Source organism: Poromitra crassiceps (genome assembly GCF_964638095.1).
Source record: "Poromitra crassiceps genome assembly, chromosome: 17".
Lineage (NCBI taxonomy): Eukaryota > Metazoa > Chordata > Actinopteri > Beryciformes > Melamphaidae > Poromitra > Poromitra crassiceps.
This window is the reverse complement of record NC_139635.1, coordinates 37,618,434-37,639,336: the sequence shown is the minus strand read 5'-3', so window position 1 is coordinate 37,639,336 and position 20,903 is coordinate 37,618,434. Positions and strand designations below refer to the sequence as shown.

Sequence of the window (20,903 nt, the reverse complement as noted above, 5' to 3'; positions counted from 1 at the left end):
ATGAATGGAACGCGCGCAGGGGAAGAAGGGAGGGGGTCAATGGGGCAATGCTGGATCCTGTGTGAGCCAGCCTAACATGTCTCAACAATAACAACTCTCACCTTTACTCCAGTCATCTCAAATTACCCGCTTTCCCCATCCTCCTTCACACTCAGGATCCAGCAACCTTCAAAGAGTTTCTCACTCTGTGGAGCAGCTGAGCTCCGAGGCTGGACAGAGGTTTAACAACACTCTCTCAGGTCTGGGCTCTCAGGTTTTTATGCTGTGGTGGCCCCCTCCCACAGAGGGACCGGCTTGGCTCTCTCACCCCCCGAAGACCTTATACTGCTCTGTCTCATGCGCTGAGGTCTCTCCAAGTCTCACATCCTGCAGGGGAGAGATTTGTCTAAAGAATGGGAGACTATGATGAAGACACTGCGTTCCTTGGCCAGAATGGCCCGTTCTTCTGGAGCGTATTCTTCCTTCTCAACGCTATTCATATCTCCACTGGATTCGGACTTTACATCGTCTTTGTTGGGGCAACACCGAAACACCACTGTCTCATTCCAGATGTCAACCTGACTGAGGAGTGGAGAAAGGCCATCATTCCCTCTCAGGTGGTGGACGGTGAAGAGGAGCTGAGCAAGTGCAGCAGATACCAGCTGGATGAGGTCAGAAACCTGTCTGCTCGGGGAGTCATTCCTGGCCTGGTCAACCTCACTGAGCTGGGCCAGGAGGGCTGTTTGGATGGATGGAGCTACAGCAAAGACATCTACCAATCCACCATCGTCACTGAGGTCTGTCTGTGTGTTTAACTTAAGTCCAAATTGGGGAAACACACCTGACTGCCAGGTGATTGGGGACAGCCTGTGCAATTGGGGGCAAAAGCTGTGTCATTTGGTAAAAAGCTGATTTGGGGTCAGTGGTTAAGGTTTGGGTTAGATTAAGGTTTTGGTTAGATTAAGGTTAGGCTTAGGTTTAGGCAAGTAGTCCATTAGCGTTAGGACAGTGGTTCTCAACCATTTTACACCAAGTACCACCTCAGAAATGACCACCATATGAAAGTATGAGAGGGAGGGACCACCTCAGAAATGACCACCATATGAAAGTATGAGAGGGAGGGACCCCCCCGCATACCACCAGTGGTACGCGTACCACAGGGTGAGAACCACTGCATTAGGGTAAGTCTCCACGGAATGCATAATACCCCAAAGGGGACTTAAGTGAGAGTGCTCTAAGTTGTCAGTTAGAAGAAAATATCAGTTTTGATTGTTTTCTTTTGGATAACTTAGCTATTTCTCTGCTGCAATATACAGTAATTTCAAATTCATGTTTTCCAACAGTGGGACCTTGTTTGTGATGAACAGTGGAAAGTTCCTGTTGCATCCTCAACCTTCTTTGTGGGATACCTGTTGGGGACCCTGATTTCAGGCCAGCTGTCTGACAGGTATTTCATCCTCGTTATTACATGTCAATCACCAAAATGCACTTTAACAAGTATGAACCTTAGATGCAGTGCAGTAGAAGACGTGCCTGTCTGCACAGGATCAATGCATTACATGCTGTAGTCGAAACCGCTTTGCTCGAGTCCAAGTCCAGATCGAGTCATTCGTAATGTTACTCTAGACCAGGGATGGGCAACTTTGATGATAGAGAGGGCCACAAAAAGAATCCTCGCTACCAGAGGGCCAGATTGTGACCGTGCACTTCCACCAGTAGCCTACTGTAACACCATCACTCCCAATTATAGCTACTAATTTGATGAAAAGGACTGGTAATCAAAGTTTATTATACCAACATTTATATTTTTCATATTCAAATTTAGTAATTCTTCCATTCAGATGACACCAAAAACTTTGCTCTAGCTTTAAAACAGCCCGCTACAGCAATTTGATGGGGGTACATCACCAAAATATGTCATATTAATTAGATTAGTAATGTTGCATGTGCAATGTGCATCCTGGATATAGTTTGAAAATTGGAAATGGACCCAGGGGCCACACTGACTGAGGTCGGGGGCCGCATGCGGCCCGCGAGCTGCTAGTTGCCCACCCCTGCTCTAGCCTTACTTCTGGTGCTGTTGCTACGCAATGCTGGGGGTACGGGGCTCAAGAGAGCATGGCTTACACCAACTGACACCAAACTCAATACAAAAACCTGTCAGTTTTACAACAACTGATTATCTTTCTTTGGTCTATAGAATGTCGCTCACTTTTCCCGCAAAGGCCAAGATGACGTTCTCAAATGTCTTCTTTTGTCCTGACCAACATAGTCCACAACCCAAAGAGAATCAGTTAGCTGTTATGCATTGGTTCTCAAACTTTGAACCCCTGACACAAATTAGACCAAGAATGCCCATTTGATAAGATTGTGTCCCAGGGTCCCCCATCTGATAAGATGTGAGCTTTTGACCCTCCCACTCTCTTGGCTCTGTCTTGCAGGAGCCTGGTGTCGGGGTCATTGTGCTGATAAGACCTTCAGAACATTGACTCTGGGGCACTTTACACGAGGACGGTTTCCTATGGAAACGGGGAATTATTGTATCGTTAGTGCCTCCCGTTAAGACGGCGACGGCAAATTCGCGCTTAGGAAACGACACATTTTAAAACCACCCTCCAGAGTGAAATTCTTGGTGACGCTCCCCGCTGAGCGCTCCATGTAATCACTTTGGAACGGCACATTTCAGAAACTCTGACGTGCCTGCACAGGCGACACACGCGATGCCGTGCGCGAGTTGGCAACCAAATACAACGTCAGTATGAATGAAGTTTGGCAACACTCAGAATTAAGCACACTGCGGCCAACTTCAGTTACATGTTCATAGCGTTACTGTTGCGAGGAGCCGATGGCTGTACCCGGTCGGCATTTAACGTTAGTTACAAAAGCAGTCGACAGTGTTTTCTCACTGCCAGTAGCAGTAGGGTGACAGATCACAGTCAGCGCTCCCGGTCCTCGCTGCTCGTTAAAGATTTCCAATAGGCGTTATTCTGATAAACTGGTCACATTATGTTACATTCTCACCCGACAAATATTAAAACTTTAACAGTTTAAGGGGTTTTTTTAGCTTGAAAAAAGCTTTTTGGCAAGTCTAAATGACTGCGGAAAGTGTACTCTACTTCCGCGTTTAAAGCGAAATTACGTCATGCAGTAAGCGTCCTTGTATGGGCAAAGAATAAGGTGATCACACTGCCACCTAGCGACCTGGCATGTACATTACGGCGTTTTAAAAATTCAACAGCGCTCATGTAAACAGGGAGAAGGTGTGAAGGAAAAGGTGTGAAGGAAACGCTATTGTGTCGTTTCTTTCAGAAACTGTCCTCGTGTAAAGGGCCCCTCTTTCTCCCTGCTCACTGATGCACCTTTTGTTCTGTTCGTTTGTTTAATGTCGGCTAGTTTCTGTTGTCTAGTTATGTTCTCTTAGTTTTACTTAATAAATTATTGTTTTAACTTTTACTTGGGTGTACGACTCCCCTCATTTGTTAATTCCTTGTGGCGGGTTGTAACATCTACACCAAAGTAAAAGTTAAAACAGAATGATTTACTATAAGGAAAGATTAATAGACAAGTCAACACAAACTACATTAAACAAATGAACAGAACAAAAGGTAATCGGTGAGGAGGTCTGAAGGTCTTTTTAAGCCCAATGAGTACACCGGGCCTAATGACCCCAGCACCAGGCAAGACAGGGGGCCAGAAGAGTGGGAGGGTCGTCACACTTTTAGATGTTTTATTACAGTACGTGTGGTTGTGGATGCTCAAACATCAACATGCTGATGATGCTAGTCTGCAGGGTTGTTATAGGTTTGTACTTTTTGTTAAATCTTTATTCTTACATACAAGCCGCCTATCATAACACTTGATGAAGGTCTAACCGACCGAAACGTTTGTTCATCCAAAAATAAAATATTTCTCCAGAGAAGGGAGACAGTGTGCGGGATTTTTCTGTTTTGCTGCATATCTTCATCCAACGCACCTGTCACACACTTGGGTGTGCAGAGACTGTATCCACTACATACAAGCAGTCAATTTTATTTCAACTAGGCTTGGCCGCTGCGTGGCCTCACCTGCTCTATTGATATGCTCAGCACATTACCTGTTCTACTGGCATGTGCAGCACACAATTGCTTAAAGGAACACTCCATCAATTTTCAACCAACCAGTAGTATATCAGAAAACTGTAACGAATTTTGCAGGCATTCATTTGTTTTTACAGTTATTGAGAGTTGATTTGAGTTAGGTTATAGACCAGAGATGTCATTCATGCACAAATGACATCACTTGTCTACAACCTAACTCAAATGAAACGGTTTACAGTTTTCTGATATACTACTGGTTTTATAATGATACAATGCTGGTTGAAAATTGATGGAGTGTTCCTTTAACTTCGCAACACTGATGATCACAATGCCTATTTACGACATCACTGATGATGTCACAATGCCTATGACATCATCAGTGCCTATGACATCATCAGTGATGTCATAAGATTATTTGCTTGCCGCACACAATTTTGTTTGTTTTACATGTATAGTAAAGATTTTATTTTTATTCCACTTTATGAAAATCTATCTAATTCCAGGACCGCCTGTGTCTCTGTGTGTCCCTCGCATATCTCAAGCCAAGTGTTCAATTGACTTCACACTTGGCAAGTATGTTTCTTGGACCCTGATGAAGTGCAGTGTCAAATCTGGTGCAAACTGGACAGGCGAATAGTCATAGCGCCAACTACTGGCAACACAGGAAGTGGTTTTTAAATTGGCTGTACATGGTCAAATTTGCTCCAAACTTCACATTTAACACATTGAGTGCCAGCCGTTTTTTCAATCCTGTAGGTAAGTTGTGCCAGGTTTTTTTTTGAGGATTCTGGCTCATTTTACAAGAGCCGAGGATTCTTTTCTGTTAAGACTTCGTGAACACCAATCATCTAAAAAGAACTAATAGAATGTGTGCTTTCTCTGTCTAAAAGAGTTAGTTTGCAGAGTTAGTAGTTATGTAGATATTAGCCGTTGAGTACAGCATGGTTTCAGAGATTTTCAGAGAGTTTAGAGATAAATGGATTTTTAGAACCACCTCACGTGCCTGTGATTATGGGTGCCCTTGGGCAAGTCTGTATACTGTATTGTGTGTGTGTGTGTGTGTGTGTGTGTGTGTGTGTGTGTGTGTGTGTGTGTGTGTGTCTCCAAACTCCTCCCTCCGTCTGTGCTGCGGAGGGAGGAGGCTCCGCGGCCGCTGTCGGGCAGTCTGGACTGTAAAACTGGCTTGTTCGTTTCTTGAGGTGTCGGCTGAGAGCTTTGAAGAAGCTTTTGCGATTCTGGTCTTATTTATGCGCAAAGGTACTCGAGTGTGTGTGTGTGTGTGCGCGCGCGCGCGTGTGTGTGTGTGTGTGTGTGTGTGTGAAATCGAAAGAGTTTTCGCCCAGCTATTTCCTTGAAAATTAAATGGCTTTCTCCCGCGGACTGGCTTTCTCTCTGTCTGGAGAGAACTGTCGCCACTTAGTGGTCGGTAAAATAGATTATACACATTCTCTTCCTCCAATATTGATATAGAAGACGTAAAAGGGGTTGATTGATGTCCCACCGTCAAAAAAAAAAAATGTTTATGTAAGACGAGATATCTCATCTTTGGCACTCAACGGTCGGATTATGTAAGACGAGATATCTCGTCCATGGCACTCAAGGTGTTAATGAGAGTCCCGGCCTGAAGACATCTACATGCCAATATTCAGTTATAGTCATAGCGCCACCTACTGGCAACAGGAAATAACTTGTTTCATACTTTGATGTACTCCTCCTAGCGGGTTGACCAAACATTTTCATGGTGTGGTCTACTCTTGATATACTGGAACATGAGGCATAATTAATGGGTGTTCTATAGTGCCACATAAAGCAAGTCTGTGTGTGTGTGTGTGTGTGTGTGTGTGTGTGTGTGTGTGTGTGTGTGTGTGTGTGTGTGTGTGCGCGCGTGCGTACGCACCGTTCGTCCAATCTACTTCACACTTGGTGGGTGTGTTGCTAGTGACCCAGTGATGTGCCGTGTCACATTTGGTGCAATTTGGGCAATATTAATACACTTTGAATAAACAGCGCTCTGTGCACCAGTGGGGGAAACAGGCACTGCACTAGTATTTGCTAACACCTCGTTTTCAGCAATAATCATGGAGTAAAGTCAATATGATTTATGTTCTCTGTGAGTCAATGGTAAAATTATGTGTATTTCTTTTCCATTTAGGTTTGGGAGGAAGAAGGTTCTGTTCATCTCTCTTGCAACCCAGTCTGTTGCTGTCCTCGTTCAGTCCTTCTCTCATTCATGGACGATGTTCTGCATCATCTTCCTCATTGTTGGAGCCTTCCGGATATCCATGTACACATCTGCATTTGTACTGGGTAGGAATTGTAAAATACTACTTGTTCTGTCTTGATGTTTTTCAGCCAAGGACCCCTTACAAGATTGAAAATATACCAGGAAACCCCTCATTCTTTTGTGATTTTGAGCTAAGCTTAATTGTTTCCACGGTAATGTGCTTGACTTTTAAATTGATAGGTTTGTTAGATTACAATGTAATCCATGAACCATTTTAGATTTAAAGCATAACATATTTTCGTTGAACTATGAGCTTTTGCAACAATAAATAAATAAATATATATATATATATATATATATATATATATATATATATATATATATATATATATATATATATTTATTTATTTATTGTTGCTATGCTTTATTTATTGTTGCTAACCCCTATATATATATATATATATATATATATATATATATATATATATATATATATATATATATAGGGGTTAGCAACAATAAATAAAGCATAGCAACAATAAATAAATAAATATATATATATATATATATATATATATATATATATATATATACCCACTGAAAACTTTTCATGGAGCCCCTTTTCATGGAGGCATAATTAGCTGTCACCTGGATGAGTATTAGCCCGTCAAGATAACTCATGTTCTGCTAATCTATTTATTTGATCACACACACACACACACACACACACACACACACACACACACACACACACACACACACACACACACACACACACACACACACACAACTAAACATTGATTATGTTATTGCAAACAGGAACAGAGGTGTTGAGTAAATCTATGCGTGTGCTCTCCACGACTCTCGGGACCTGTCTCTTCTACTGCTTTGGGTACATGACGCTGGCCGGGATTGCATATGGCGTGAGACAATGGAGGACTCTTCTAGTCATCATTTTCTCCATTAATGTGGTCTACATCCCTGTGTGGTGGTAGGTTCCTCATAACTCTTGCACTTACAGTAATGTCTGTGAGGCACTCATACAGACAGGGTGGTTGTCAGTAGCGTGCCTGACCAAGTTGGTGCCCCCCCCCCCAAAGACAATATAATAAAAATGATATTGCAGCTAATTCCACCACTGCAGTGCAGGCTCAGAATTGCCCTTCCCCAGTGGCGCTGGAAGTACTTTTAGGTAGGGTGTAGAAAAGGGCCCATAATGGCCCACCGTCAGGCCTGTTCTTGGGGCAGTCGATGCCCACCAGCCGGCGCGCCAACGACGTAATGATGATGACATCATCAACGATGACACCGATGATGTAATAGCATAGAGTTCACCTGTGAGGTCATCGGCGATGTCAGACATAACACCGATGATGTCATAGCTCCCTCGAACATTGTGACATCACCAATGACGTGATGTCATACACCAAAACGCGGGGATATAAACAAAGTGTTCTGTGACGCTATACACATCCGGGAGATTCCTTCTACTTCCATACTTCTTCAGGTATTCTTACTCCCTACTATCCTTCATAATGTCAACCATTAGCACAACCAAATCCGGACCCGAGCTGAGTCCTGGCTATCTTACAACCAGCCAGGCCCTGATGACCGACTGCCTTACACCCAGCCAGGACACCAGTGGAATCTCAACCGCGTCCCAGGACCGACATCTCGGTCCCTATCTCCATCCCCGTGATTCTGATCGATCACAGCCCGTGAGCCCTCATCCACGATCCAGCACACTTCACGAGGCAAGCCCCAAAGCTTCGCCCCCAGCAAGCTCACAAGCTTCGCTACAAGTTGATTGTGATTCTGACCGATCACTCTTGGTCACTGGCTGCCTTACACCCAGCCAGGCCAGGCCCAGGCCACTTCACGCATCACCCGAGGCAAGCCCACAAGCTTCGCTACATAGGGGGTGCTGTAAGGAAGGGACTCTCGGTGCAAATTTGAAGTTTTTTGGACTTTCATCCATATTTAGAAGAATATTTAATTTTAAATTAACATTAGGATTATACTGTTGTGATGTCATTATTCAGTATCTTCTCCTTTTCTCACTCACTTTCATGTAAGCACCTGCTCTCCCTTTAGTCGTTTTACACTACAACAGACAGCAACACAGGCATAAGCACTGAACTTATTATTATTATGGGAAACCAGATTATGATGAAAATCAAACACTTTTGAAGAGAGAGCGTATGAAATAAGATTAGAGCTGGGAAGCACAAACTGTTTTTTAAAGCATTTTGTTGGTGGTATAAACACAAGACAGCCAAATCCAACAATTTCGAATATCCCATTTCTTGCCATGCACCAGGGGGTGCTGCAGCACTTTTTTTTTTTTTTTTTTTTTTTACCCTCTCTGGCGCCCCTAACGGCTCAAGCGCCCCTAGCATTTGCCTAGTTCGCCTAATGGACGGCACGCCACTGGGGGTTGTTACTGGAGATGTTGGACTTGCGACTTCGTCACTTGGACTTGAATCGATTTGAGTCACTGTTTTGATGACTTGTGATTTGACTTGACAAAAAAATAAATGTCTTGAGACTCGAATTGGAAGTTAAAGAATTGTGACTTGACTTGAGAGATGATGACATGCTGACTTGTTTGTTTGTCAGTTAATATAAAATATTACAATCCGGTATGCATGTGTACAGTGGGGTATGCAAGTGTACAGTGGGATAGCCATTGTGGCGTTGGGGGGTAGGGGGGGGTGGGTGACTTGACTTGGGACTTGGCTTGCCTTAAAGCAGTGGTTCCCAAACTTAGGGTCGTGACCCTAAGTGGGGTCACCCATAGATGGATTATGACTTCACGGGCCCCTGGGCCTGCCCCCCTCACGGGCCCCCCCTCACAGCGCAATTTTTTTTTTGCCCCGATTGTTTTTATCCAGAATGCAACTCGGGCAAGTTATCACAGATACTTGCACTGATTGCAAAGGGTGGACGAGCTTTTTCATGTGGTGACTTTGTGAAACAGTGTCTGAATGTGGCTGCGGATATACTGTGTTCACTCCTGAGATTGCATCCCTGCAAATTGTCATGGCAAATTGTTTACAAAAGATGGACAATAAAGCTGATTTTCAAAGTACCTTGAGGATTTTTCAAGTTGTGAATTAAGTCAAATTTCTCTCTTGATTACAAAGGTGGAAAATACAACTGTTTTTAACTGGGTGTTTACTGATTAAATGTTTAAGCTCCCCACAAATGCAGATGTTTTTTTTTTTATATATATAACCAATTGCAAACTATTACAATTACCAAACAGATAAAAAGTAGATTATTATATTGAAATGTTATTTTAGATTTAGAATGTTAATTTTCTATAAAACACAATACATTTTAATGTAATTCCACAGCGTTTATTTTTGACCCTCGGCCCTCCACCCAGATTGAGTTTTGGCCCTTCATGGGAAAGAATTTGGGCACTTCGCAGGGCACTTCGCAGGCGGCCTGCGAAGAGACTCTAGCTCAGGGGCCCATAAGCTAGAGTCTCAGCTGCAAAGTGAGCTCAGGGGGCCCATAAGCTAGAGTCTCAGCTGCGAAGTGAGCTCAGGGGCCCCCTGAGCTCTCGGGCCCCTGGGCCTGGGCCCGGTAGGCCCGTTCAGTAATACAGCCCTAGGGTCACCTGGAATTCAAATAGGGTCGCCTCAGGGTCCTGGGAAAAAACAAGAAAACACCATACACAATTTAATATTACCGAAGATGATTAGGGTGACTTGCAATTTTTTTGTTTTGAGTTTAAAGTGATAATCTCTAAGATTTCAGTTTTGTTCTCTTGGGTGACACCTATGGCGGTGGGTGGTAATTGCAGGTAAGATCCAAACAGTGTAATGTCACATAAGCTGTTTTCACACATACAGACAGGGAAATTACCTGTAAATCAAGACTGGCTATTTCCCGGAATTTCCCTTCACACCTGAGGGATCACATGTGAAAAAACAGCAGCGAAAGTACCTGTATTTGAGGGGGGTCGGGGTGGGGGGGGGAAAGCAGAACGGGTGGGGAGTGACGTGTGCACTTGGATGGGGAATCGTCCTTATTTTCATCGGCAAAACTCCGATGGTGAAATAAGTTCACTTGTCACACAATAAATCACACTCGTTTGACTTAAGAGGGCATGTATGTTGTATCCTTCACATTCGCTAACCAGTCTTTGAACTCAAATCTTTGAAGAAGTTGGGATCCCTGTCTGAGAGAAATAGCCTGGCTGGTTCGATGTTTATCCGTTCACCTGCGTCGCGTTGAAGCACTTTTTACAGACTGGCTTTGTTTGATGTAAGCAAAATACTTCCACATTTCGCTTCGTGCATCTGCTTTCTCTACAAGCGTTGGGGGGCTTCAGACTCTCAGAACAAGCCGCTGCCATTTTCGCTGTGTCGGCTGCTGCGGAGGACTGAAGGACTGGGGAGAGAGCGAGCAGAGAGGGGAGGGGGGGGGGGGGGGGGATCGGCACACCCACACATGAAGCAGACATACCGCTCTTATGACAAGCTCCAAACTGGTGAAATGTCCGCGATGACGGGGACGCGCTTATACCGGAAAACAACTTTCACACATGAAGGCATTACACCGCTTTCTGGTAATTTCCCGGGAATAAAGTGCATGTGTGAAAACGGCTATAATGTCACTATATACTGCATGCTTCATCCAAATGGACATAGCCTCAATTAACATTGTGAGTGACTCTTTTTTTAGATTAAAATCTTTTAGATTATAACTTTAAATCAGGATTATGAGAATAAAGTCAGAATTCTGATATATTAAAGTCATAAAGGTAAAAAGGTGTAATATGGCGCTATATGATTTTATATGGATCTGAGGTAAATGAGAGAATATTCTTATTAAAGAAATCATCTTACATTCTATATATCTTTATGTATGCAGGCTATGAAGTTGGTGTCCATGCTTAAATAGTCAGAGATAGGAGATTTGATCATATTTGTAGGAAACCTACTCTATGTTGATTGTGCAGGTTCATCCCAGAGTCTCCTCGCTGGCTGGTCTCTCAGGGACGAGTGGACGAGGCAGAGGCCATAGTGAGAGATGCTGCAAGGAAAAACAAAGTTAAGGCTCCAGCGGTCATCTTTAAAAAGTCTAAGGTGAGCTTCACATGCACTCATACACTCAACTTAATAATGCCACACTTTACACGAGTACACAATTGCAACCTTCTCTGTGAAAGGTGATATCTATATAAAAAAAAAAATGGCTGACTGGAAATGTGTTTGTGTTGTTATTGTGAAAAACTAACAGTTTTACAATATTAAGTTTCTTGTTTGCATTGGTTTCAGTTGGAGGCATTGCTGCCACAGACCAAGAAATATACCATGCTTGACATTCTGAAATCCAGCAACATAAGGTGCATCACACTGATGAGTCTGCTTTTATGGTGAGTGATTAGTCTTTAATGGTTATCATTCAGAAATATTTGTACCTTCAAACATTGGTGATCATTAAAGAACCCATACATTATGTTTTTTTTTATTCTTTTCCAGGATGGCAATAAACATCGGCTATATGGGATTATCCCTGAACACCTCCAACCTAAGCGGCAGTCCCTTCATGAATTGCTTCTTGTCAGCGACCTGCGAGGTCCCGGCCTATATTGTGTCTACTTGGCTCCTACACAAATGTCCAAGAACCGTGCTCCTGTCATCGTTCCTCATCATCGGAGGAGGATTTCTTCTGCTCATCCCATTCATCCCCGACAGTAAAGCCCAATTCATGCTTTGTCTGTCGACACTTTTGAAACCGTCGCCGACAGAAATGAGGACTTGAGTCGACACTTTCAAGTGTCGGCGAGAGGTGTCTGCTACCTAGTGACATTTCTAGTGTCGCTGACTACATCGCATAGTGTCGCGCAAGTGTGATTGGCTATATAGACTTGCTTGACTTTCTTGTTTTGGTTTTTGCTGAAATTAAATGAATGAACGTGTCCCCACTATTTTATCAGCATGTCCTTGATGTATGACTTTGTGAAAATCACAAAGAACACTGTGACAAACTTCCCAGAGAGAGAGAGGAGGTACGTTGTGTGGTTATGTCATTATATGCGTCTGCAGCCAAGTACGTTACATCTTGCCTCCGGCGTGCTTTCACTGACAGCATTCCATCTCTTGGCTGTCTGCACTAGTTCTCTGTCTATAGCGGTCAAGTGTCACGTGACCGTTGAGCCGAGGAGAGAAGCATAAATGCAGCAACATGAGCGACACTTTATTTATCGTCGGCAGTGTTGTGAATAACGGCGTTATTAGTAACGGCGTTACTAATGGCGTTACTTTTCTCCAGTAGGCTAACGGGTAATCTAACTAATTACTATTTCAAACGTTACAACGCCGTTACCGTTACCGACAGTGAAATGTGACACGTTACTATGCAGCACTGATGATATCTAGCTGTGTTATCTGAGCTGGCTCACTCAGCCAGGGAGCAGCAGGAGTTTTTTTCTTTGGTGAGGGGGAGGGGAGGGGTGACAGACGCGGCATAAATAATGATGATTGGCTAAAGGTAGAGTCAATTGCATGATAAGCCAATCACATCAGTGCCAGAGTTCCGGTAGGTGGGTATTGTTGTTACATGCCTCAACACACGCCACAAACAAAAGCTAAATGCTAAATGCAGCAATGTCGAGTCCGGAGCGGTCTGTGCCTGTGGATGTAAAACTAACGTTTTCAGCATGGAAGTATAGGCACTACTTTAACCTCATTGATGTAAAAGGCAAGAACGTACATGTGAAGTGCACATTATGTCCCAGCGCAAAGTGTTTGTCCACGTCCGTTACGAGTAACCCTAATCTCACGAAACATCTCTCAACGGCACACGCTACTACAAAGCTAGTGGCCAAAAACAAAGATGCTACCGGTGTAACGCTAGTTAACGTGAGCTCCAACAAGGAAGGATACAGAAACGGAGCTACGCCGTCCAAGCAACAAAAGCTGGATTTTTCTGCCCCGCAAAAACTTTTGACACAGACTGAACTGAATGGTCTGATAATGGTCTTTTTTAGAAGAAGTAACGGAATAGTTACTTTCCTTGGTAATTAATTACTTTTATGAAGGAGTAATTCCACTACTAATTCAATTACTTTTTGGAGAAAGTAACTAGTAACTATAACTAATTACTTTTTTAAAGTAACGTTAACAACACTGATCGTCGGCGACCATTATGTTGAGTGACACTTTCCAATAAGTATAAATTAGGCTTAAGACCTCTTCTACTGTATGTTTTATAAAACCAACACATTCTCACTCCAAACTCGGCACTGCCGTTCGTTTGGTCACGACCCCTTGGCGTCAATTGATGACGCCCCCTTGCCCTCTTCATCATATTTCGAAGGCACTGGTTACGGTGTGGGACTTCCTCTGCTGTCTATTGGGCTAAAATACATGAAATCATCAGCACCCACAAATCAGTGTATCACAGCTGTAAACCATCATTAGGAAACAAATAATTGCCAACCCCTGGCTGTCACACACAGTCCCATAGACCAGTGTTCTCCAACCACCGGGCCGCGGACCGGTACCGGGCCGCAACGCATTTGGTACCGGGCCTTTTTGTATTTTTTAAATAAACATAGGCTATAATATTATAGGCTGTCTGTGGTAGTTGAAACATAGTTTCAAGTTGATGTTTATTTATGTTTGTAGTTGAAACAAAAACTTAAATACTGTATAGGCTACAAACAGTACAACACAAAAGGCTGTTATTTACCCTTTGTCGCCACGTGGTGAGTACATATATATGTAACTAAAACCATTTAAATTGTCAACCGGTCCGCAACTTTTTTTTTCCATGGATCTACCGGTCCTTGATGCTGCTAATAAATACATTTAATATACCAATCCTATGCTGGTGAAAATGGCAAGATGGCAGCCGTCTCTTCTACTGTGTTAGCTTCCAACCAGAGGGGCGCTGTAGAGCGCTATGATGGCTGGGCACACCGGCACAAAACACAGAAGGTTTGGTATATTAAAGTTATTTGTGTATTTGTATACAGTTTACAGTATACATACATTATGGTTATTGCCCCGGGTATATAATGTTTATTTTTCCTTTTCAAATTCAAAACAATATGGGGGAAAAACATGGATGATTACAAACCGCCTTTCGAAAGTAAAGTATAGCCTAATTAACTTGTAAGTAAATGGTTCAAGAGGGCTAATCATTAAACAATATTTAATAGTGTTCCTTTCATTCTAGCCATCCTTTCATCAGAGCAGATAGATGCTACATTTTTCAAATAGCGTGGATCTAATTTTGGAATGTAGCACCTGAAACATCTGTGCTCCCTTTCTCCCCCGCAGCCCTTCACTACGTATCTGTGGCGATGGAAATGACGGGGAAGTTTGGCTTCACTATCGCCTTCAGCATCATCTCCATCTACCTGGCTGAACTCTACCCGACTGTGCTCAGGAACGTGGGCATCGGAGTGTGTTCCTCTGGTGCGGGCATCGGCAGCATCGCAGCTCCATACGTCATCTATTTAGGTACATATTCACCTTATTTGCCCATAAGGACGCTTCTGCATGACGTCATTTTGTAATTGTCTTTCCGTTTCAGACACGGAAGTAGATGACGCCCACCGTAGTCATTTTTAGACTTGCCAAAAAGCTGTTCTCTGTTCAAGCAAAGAAACAAACTGTTTTAAAGTTTTAATATTTTTTCGGGTGAGAATGTACATTCCAAATATGTGACCAGTTTATCAGAATAACGCCTATTTGGATATTTTATAACGAGCAGCGAGAGCGCTGGCTGTGTGACCGCCCGGACTAGCTAGCATAGTATCTGTCAACCTGTAGCCTACTGGCAGTGAGAAAACAATGTCGACGTGCTTTTGTAACTAACGTTAAATGCCGACCGGGTCAGAACATCGGCTCCTCACAGCAGTAACGCTATGAACATGTAACTTAAGTGTAGCTGCTGAATGTTGCCAAACTTCATTCATAGTGACGTTTTGTTTTGAAATTGGCCGCCAACTAGCGCTGAACCGGAAGAACAAATACAATTACGTCTAACGCGGAAGAGAGAAGAAGTGGGCGCGGTGAATAAGGTGAATAGAGAAAGGATGAGCGCAAACCCATGTCTTCTGTCCGATATGGACATCCCAGTCAGCCCCGTCTCAATGGCACACGTTTCCACTTTCAAAACAAGAGCGACTTGGCTGGGTTTAGGCTACTAAAAACAACTTGGTTGAAGGAATATTCTACTGATTCTCTCAGCTTTGTATCATTACCAAATCAGTATTATATCCAAAAACTGTCAACCGTTTTACAGGCATTCATTTAGTTTGACAGTTATTTGTAGTTCTAGTTATTTTCTAGTCATTTCTATATTTCTAGTATGGTTGGTAGTACAAGCTGGTCCTCAATACTTTTGTCCTTGTATATATAATTTGTTTTCTACAAAAAAAAAGTTTCTTACGTCTACTTGCATTTTCTATTTGCAGGTAATTATAATAAGTATCTGCCTTATATCCTCATTGGAAGTCTCACTATTGGCTTGTCTGTGGTGAACGTCTTCCTCCCCGAGACGTTCAACAGAGATCTTCCAGAAACAGTGGAGCAAATGCAGGAATATCGAGGGTACGTACATTTACAACACACCTTTTTCTAACAGTGAACACACTGGGAATGGAACTGACGTGGAAGTGAGGTGAAGCGTCTGGAAGCACAGGCAGTGTCATTTCAGCATCCTTGTTAACAGACTAGACTCTAGTCTAGTCTACTCTAGTCTAGTCTAGAGGCTAGTCGGTGTGATTGGGCTAGTCAACTAGACCGATCACACCAGCCTACAAGTTGTGATAAAACAAACAAAAAGTTGTAAAAAAACAGAGTGCTTCTGGTGTGAATGGCCATGCTCCTGCTCGAGCTGAATTTACATACAGCACTACTTCCGTTTCCAGTGTGTTTGTGCCTTAAAGTCGAACTGAACCCGTTTGTCGCGTGCGTCAGTGTCCGTTTCAGACTGAAAACATAATTTGTCTGAGATGACAGGTTGAGAGGCGGGTCATAGTATCATGTCGATGATTTTATTTTCCAATTCTGGAGACTGGATTGGGCTTTGGCCAATCCTGGCGTGTTCCGCCTCCAAATCGAGTGGGATTCAGCGTGTTGTGTTGTGGCGCTCTCCTCAGGAAGAGCCTGCTGATGCGAGGTTAGTGGCTGAGTGGAGCTCAGCGAGCCGCAGGCAGCCAGCTGCCTTCGTGTTGCCGAGCGGAGAGTGCAGCCCGTCGGCCTGGAATCTCCGAGGTGCAACCCCTGACAACCAGGCTCTCTGAGGCGCGCGCCATTATCGCTATTGCGGTAAATAATATTCCTGGAATGCGAGTTTTAACGAGCCAGTTACATTTCTTTGCATTCTTACACATTACCGTTTGATTTAGTTTGCATAATTGGTCAAGTTAGTAGTTACAGTAGTTTATGGGCTAGAAATTCTGCCAGATGAAAGGCACTAGGCGCCATTTTCCCCTTCATTTGGAAGAGAAAATTATCCTGAAATGAAGATTTGATTGACAGCTGCCATGTTGTGATATGATTGGTTGAAATGGGGTAGAAATTTGATAGTAGTGATGTCAGCAAACTGTAGATTACTGTTATGAATGCAATCTGGAAAAATTAACTTTTGATGTGAAAAAGTGTGAAAAACTAAAGAAATTAGATTCTTGTGATTTTTTTGGCATAGATTATTAAATAGGTGCACTGAATACCCAGGTATTTGAACTAAAATAAAATAAAAGTAATTTTTGGGTTCAGCTCGACTAGTTATTCCCCAACATATATCTTGACTCTTTTGCACCTTATAACAACCTTGGATTACATTTGACTCAATTAGATTAATGCACTTAGACAGCTGCATAAAGCTTGTGTTTTACACTTACCAGTAGTATAAAAAGTAATAAAATAATTTACATACGTATAAAGTAACAATATTACAGTGGAGAAAAAACAGCATTTGAAGTTCTCCATTCAAAAGTATAGGATTTAGTCAAATGTACATAAGTATGAAGAACGGTCCTTTCAGAGTGTAAAATTATTGGACCATTAAGAGTAAGAGGTTTTCAATGTGTAACTGCTCTGTCTGAAGTCATTCGGAAGAACGGTTCTATGACTATGCGTATGTCCGAATTGCACAGAATTCGGCACTGCACTCCGTCAAGTCCCCCTAAGCGCACTTCACAAGTTTGAGGTCGATCGGACGAACGGTTCTCAAGATATGTGAAGGAGAGACATATACAGACATATACCGATTCTGCCTTTTTAGATAGATTATTGACATATAGACATTATTGACATGCTGAGGAAGAAGTTTTATTTTTGCTCAGATGGTGTAAAGGTAAACCTGTTTAGAGCCTACTGTACTCCTCTTTATACTGCCCCCCTGTGGGTCAAGTTTAAGCAGGCTAGCATCCAAAAGCTCCAGGTTGCTTATAATGACTGCCTGAGGATCCTTCTTAGGAAGCCATGGTGTTGCAGCGCCAGTGAAATGTTTTGTGGAGCAGGAGTTAACACCTTTCATGCCCTGCTGAGAAACTTGATGTATAAGTTTATCTGTCGTCTGAATATGCCTCAGAATATGTTGATTATGTTGCTGTCTCAACCCAATCTCAGTGACACTAGATACAGGTACAGTGCCTTATTGTAGAATTGTTGAGTTGCTCTTATTGTGTTGTTTACCTATTTTATATGTATTGTGTGTTTTATTATTGGACCTTGTGTCTGACAAATAAAGTGATGATGATGATGATGATGATGATGATGATGATGATGATATAGTTGTGTTTACAGTGATGTATTGGAAGGACAAATCATAGGAACATTTTATACCTAGTTTCAATACGGATGCACCCATAGGAGCAGCGTGGCATAAACTATAAGTGGAAAATGTGTCAAGAAATTGGGTTTTGGGGTAGTAGTACCCCAAATACAGATATAAGACATTAGGATATCCCCCGAAAAGGTATTTTATTGGAAAGATTGACCCCAAAAACATAGGAAAAGACACCAAATGTGTTGGATATGTGTACATAGACCCTCCAATATTAACAGCATTTTACCCAGACCATGGCCGTTTCTCAATAAGGGTTCTTGTGTGTTCTTGTGTCCCTGTGAAACATCAGTCGCAGCCCAAGTAGTGTTCCAATACAAAGTTCGCATTTCACCAAAAACGCTTAAAATTCCCGGATGTGTTCTTGACATGCCCACCGAGGATGCTCTGGTTGGTGACCTGTGTCAACTTGGCAAGGCACGTATCCCAGCATTCATTTCGGCATAAGCGGAGGCAGAACGCAGCAGAGAAGATGCCATAAGCTCCGGGAAGTTTTTTATACAATTTAAAGTTTCATTTCATCACTAAATTAATTTCTGATGACTTTTGATGCCTACAAGCAGGGTAGTAGGTTTAGTGCCACTTTACGAACATTTATGGCAAAAAATGGAGCAACAAAATCAGCTGAGCTTTGTGTACTGTAGTACTGCAGGTGGCCTTGATTGATTGATTGAGTTCTTTATTGATAATGAACAAAACAGTATACATATATATATATACACAGGCCCACCATTATCAAAAGGATAAAAAACGCAATAAAGCTAACAGCTTATTTCCATTGCGGTCCTTAAGATGTCTGTGATAAAATGTGTACTGGTGAGTGTATGCCTGGATGTGTGTAAGTGCATGACGGTATGAGTGCATAGTACCCCATGCACTTGTCAGAGTCTGCGGGTAACGCGTGGGTGTGCCTGCCACGCAGGGGGGAGGATAACATGGGGAAGTAAGGCACAGTGAATAATCAATAAAAATAAGCATAAGATAAAATAAAAGACAATTAGCCTCTGCGCTGGTATTGCGCAATACCCTCAAGAACGCATCGTCTCAAACTGCCAACAGCGTTATATGTGCTTGTGACCTAGCAAGTTAATTCTTCCAAGAATGACTAGCAAGAACGTTCTCCCCAAGAACACAAGAACAAGAATGCATTCTTGGTATTGAGAAAGGGTCCATGCATGTCTCTCTAAAACAGGGGTTCCCAAACTTTTTCATCTTGGGACCCAAAAGAAACATTTTATGTCTCCCTGGGACCCAAACTCACAAAGAACATGAGTTGCCATGACGACCAGTCGGCGACCCACCCCCCATACTTTTAATATATGGTGTAGGTGATGGTGGTGTAGGTGAGTATAAGGACCAATAAAAACTATCAAACATGACTATTGCAATTACTTCTGGGTTGGGCCCTTTTTGAGTTAGAGTGAACTACAATGTTCTTCTCAAGCACCATTTCTCTGTCCTTGTATATCTGCTGCTCATTTGCCACCATGATCTGTTCCTTCTACACCAGGTTGTGCAGGGGACCAAAAAAGAGGGAATACGACCTGGAACAGTGTGGAAGACGCAGCCCATCTGTACTGCGTGAGGTCAAACTCTGAACTCTTGCCATGTTGTACCAAACAGCTGTTTCCTACAAGATGCCACACAGTCTGCAGAGTTGGCAAGTCTTCATTGGCATGTTCATGGATGATTTTGATCCAGTTTTGTCAGATTTGCTTATTTTGTCCTCTCTTTGTCCTACTCTTTTTCTTGTATGGCTGTATCAATCGTTTTTCAAAATTGTAAACAAGTTGTAGTTGTATCACCTTATGCCCTTGTTTCAGTTTTTATATTTTTTGTAAGTTGCCTTTTTGGAAATTGAATTTTATGAAATGAAGAAATTTGGGTCAATAATCATATGAATTAATATTTTAGCAGGTTTAGTTATAGTTCAGTCACTAATGATTTCATTCACTATGCACTTTCAATGTTGACACGTTGGCTGATGTCACATATGGTGCTGCATGGCGATGCTTTGATGGTTGAACAGACTTTCCTGTAGACAAAGTGGCCATTTACACCTGGCGCTAACATGCGTTTTCTGTGATCAGATTGCAATCAGATTGTGTTTTATCACTTGAAATGCTAGGTGTAAACACCCCCAAAACGCATTGAAGAAGGATTGCAATCTGATCGGCCAAACCACACAAGTGTAAATGCAATGTGTCCTCTCAATCTGGATACACCAACTTTATGCGGATTGAGAGGACAACCATTTCTGCAATCTGATTGCAATCAGATTACAGAAAATGCATGTTAACGCCAGGTGTAAAGAGTCTCTCCTACTTTGCTCCCTGGTCGTGGAACGACCTGCAGTCCTGTTTAAAACTGGTCTCTTCCATTCCTCTGTCCAGTTTTAAACATGCTCTATCTGAAGTTCTTACTGCAAGCTGCTCCTGCAGTCTAGTTTTACTTTGCCCTTTTTGACCTGTTAATTTTGTTTTTAGGCCATATGTTTTTACGTTCTTGATCCTGTGTTATTTATTACCCTTGGATGTGGTATTTTATGATGTATTTGGTTGTCCTTGCTTTTTGAAATGTTTCAGCTCTATAGCCCTGTTTTTATGTTTCCTTTATATGTACTGTAATTTATGTTGATTGTAACCTGGCTTGTAATTGCTGCCTTCTTGGCCAGATCACATTCGCAAAAGAGATCTTGTATCTCAAATGTCTTATCTGGTTAAATAGCCTAAAGGTTAAATAAAAAAAATAAAAAAATCAGGCTGAAGTGATCAAATACAATCTGATTGCAATCTGAT

The 20,903-nt window shown here is 42.5% G+C and overlaps 1 protein-coding gene across 1 annotated transcript; it reads left to right on the top strand.

Annotated features, from left to right (window-relative positions):
- Positions 1-392: 392 nt before the first annotated feature.
- On the top strand, positions 393-19,703 carry LOC310792398 (organic cation/carnitine transporter 2-like; the record flags this gene model as incomplete). Its single annotated transcript, XM_083654113.1, has 10 exons — positions 393-776; positions 1,323-1,426; positions 6,208-6,362; positions 7,099-7,270; positions 11,255-11,381; positions 11,574-11,671; positions 11,778-11,992; positions 14,586-14,768; positions 15,728-15,863; positions 19,616-19,703. 10 exons carry the CDS (start codon positions 393-395, stop codon positions 19,701-19,703), a joined length of 1,662 nt encoding a protein of 553 aa, XP_083510239.1.
- Between the last annotated feature and the right edge of the window lie 1,200 nt (positions 19,704-20,903).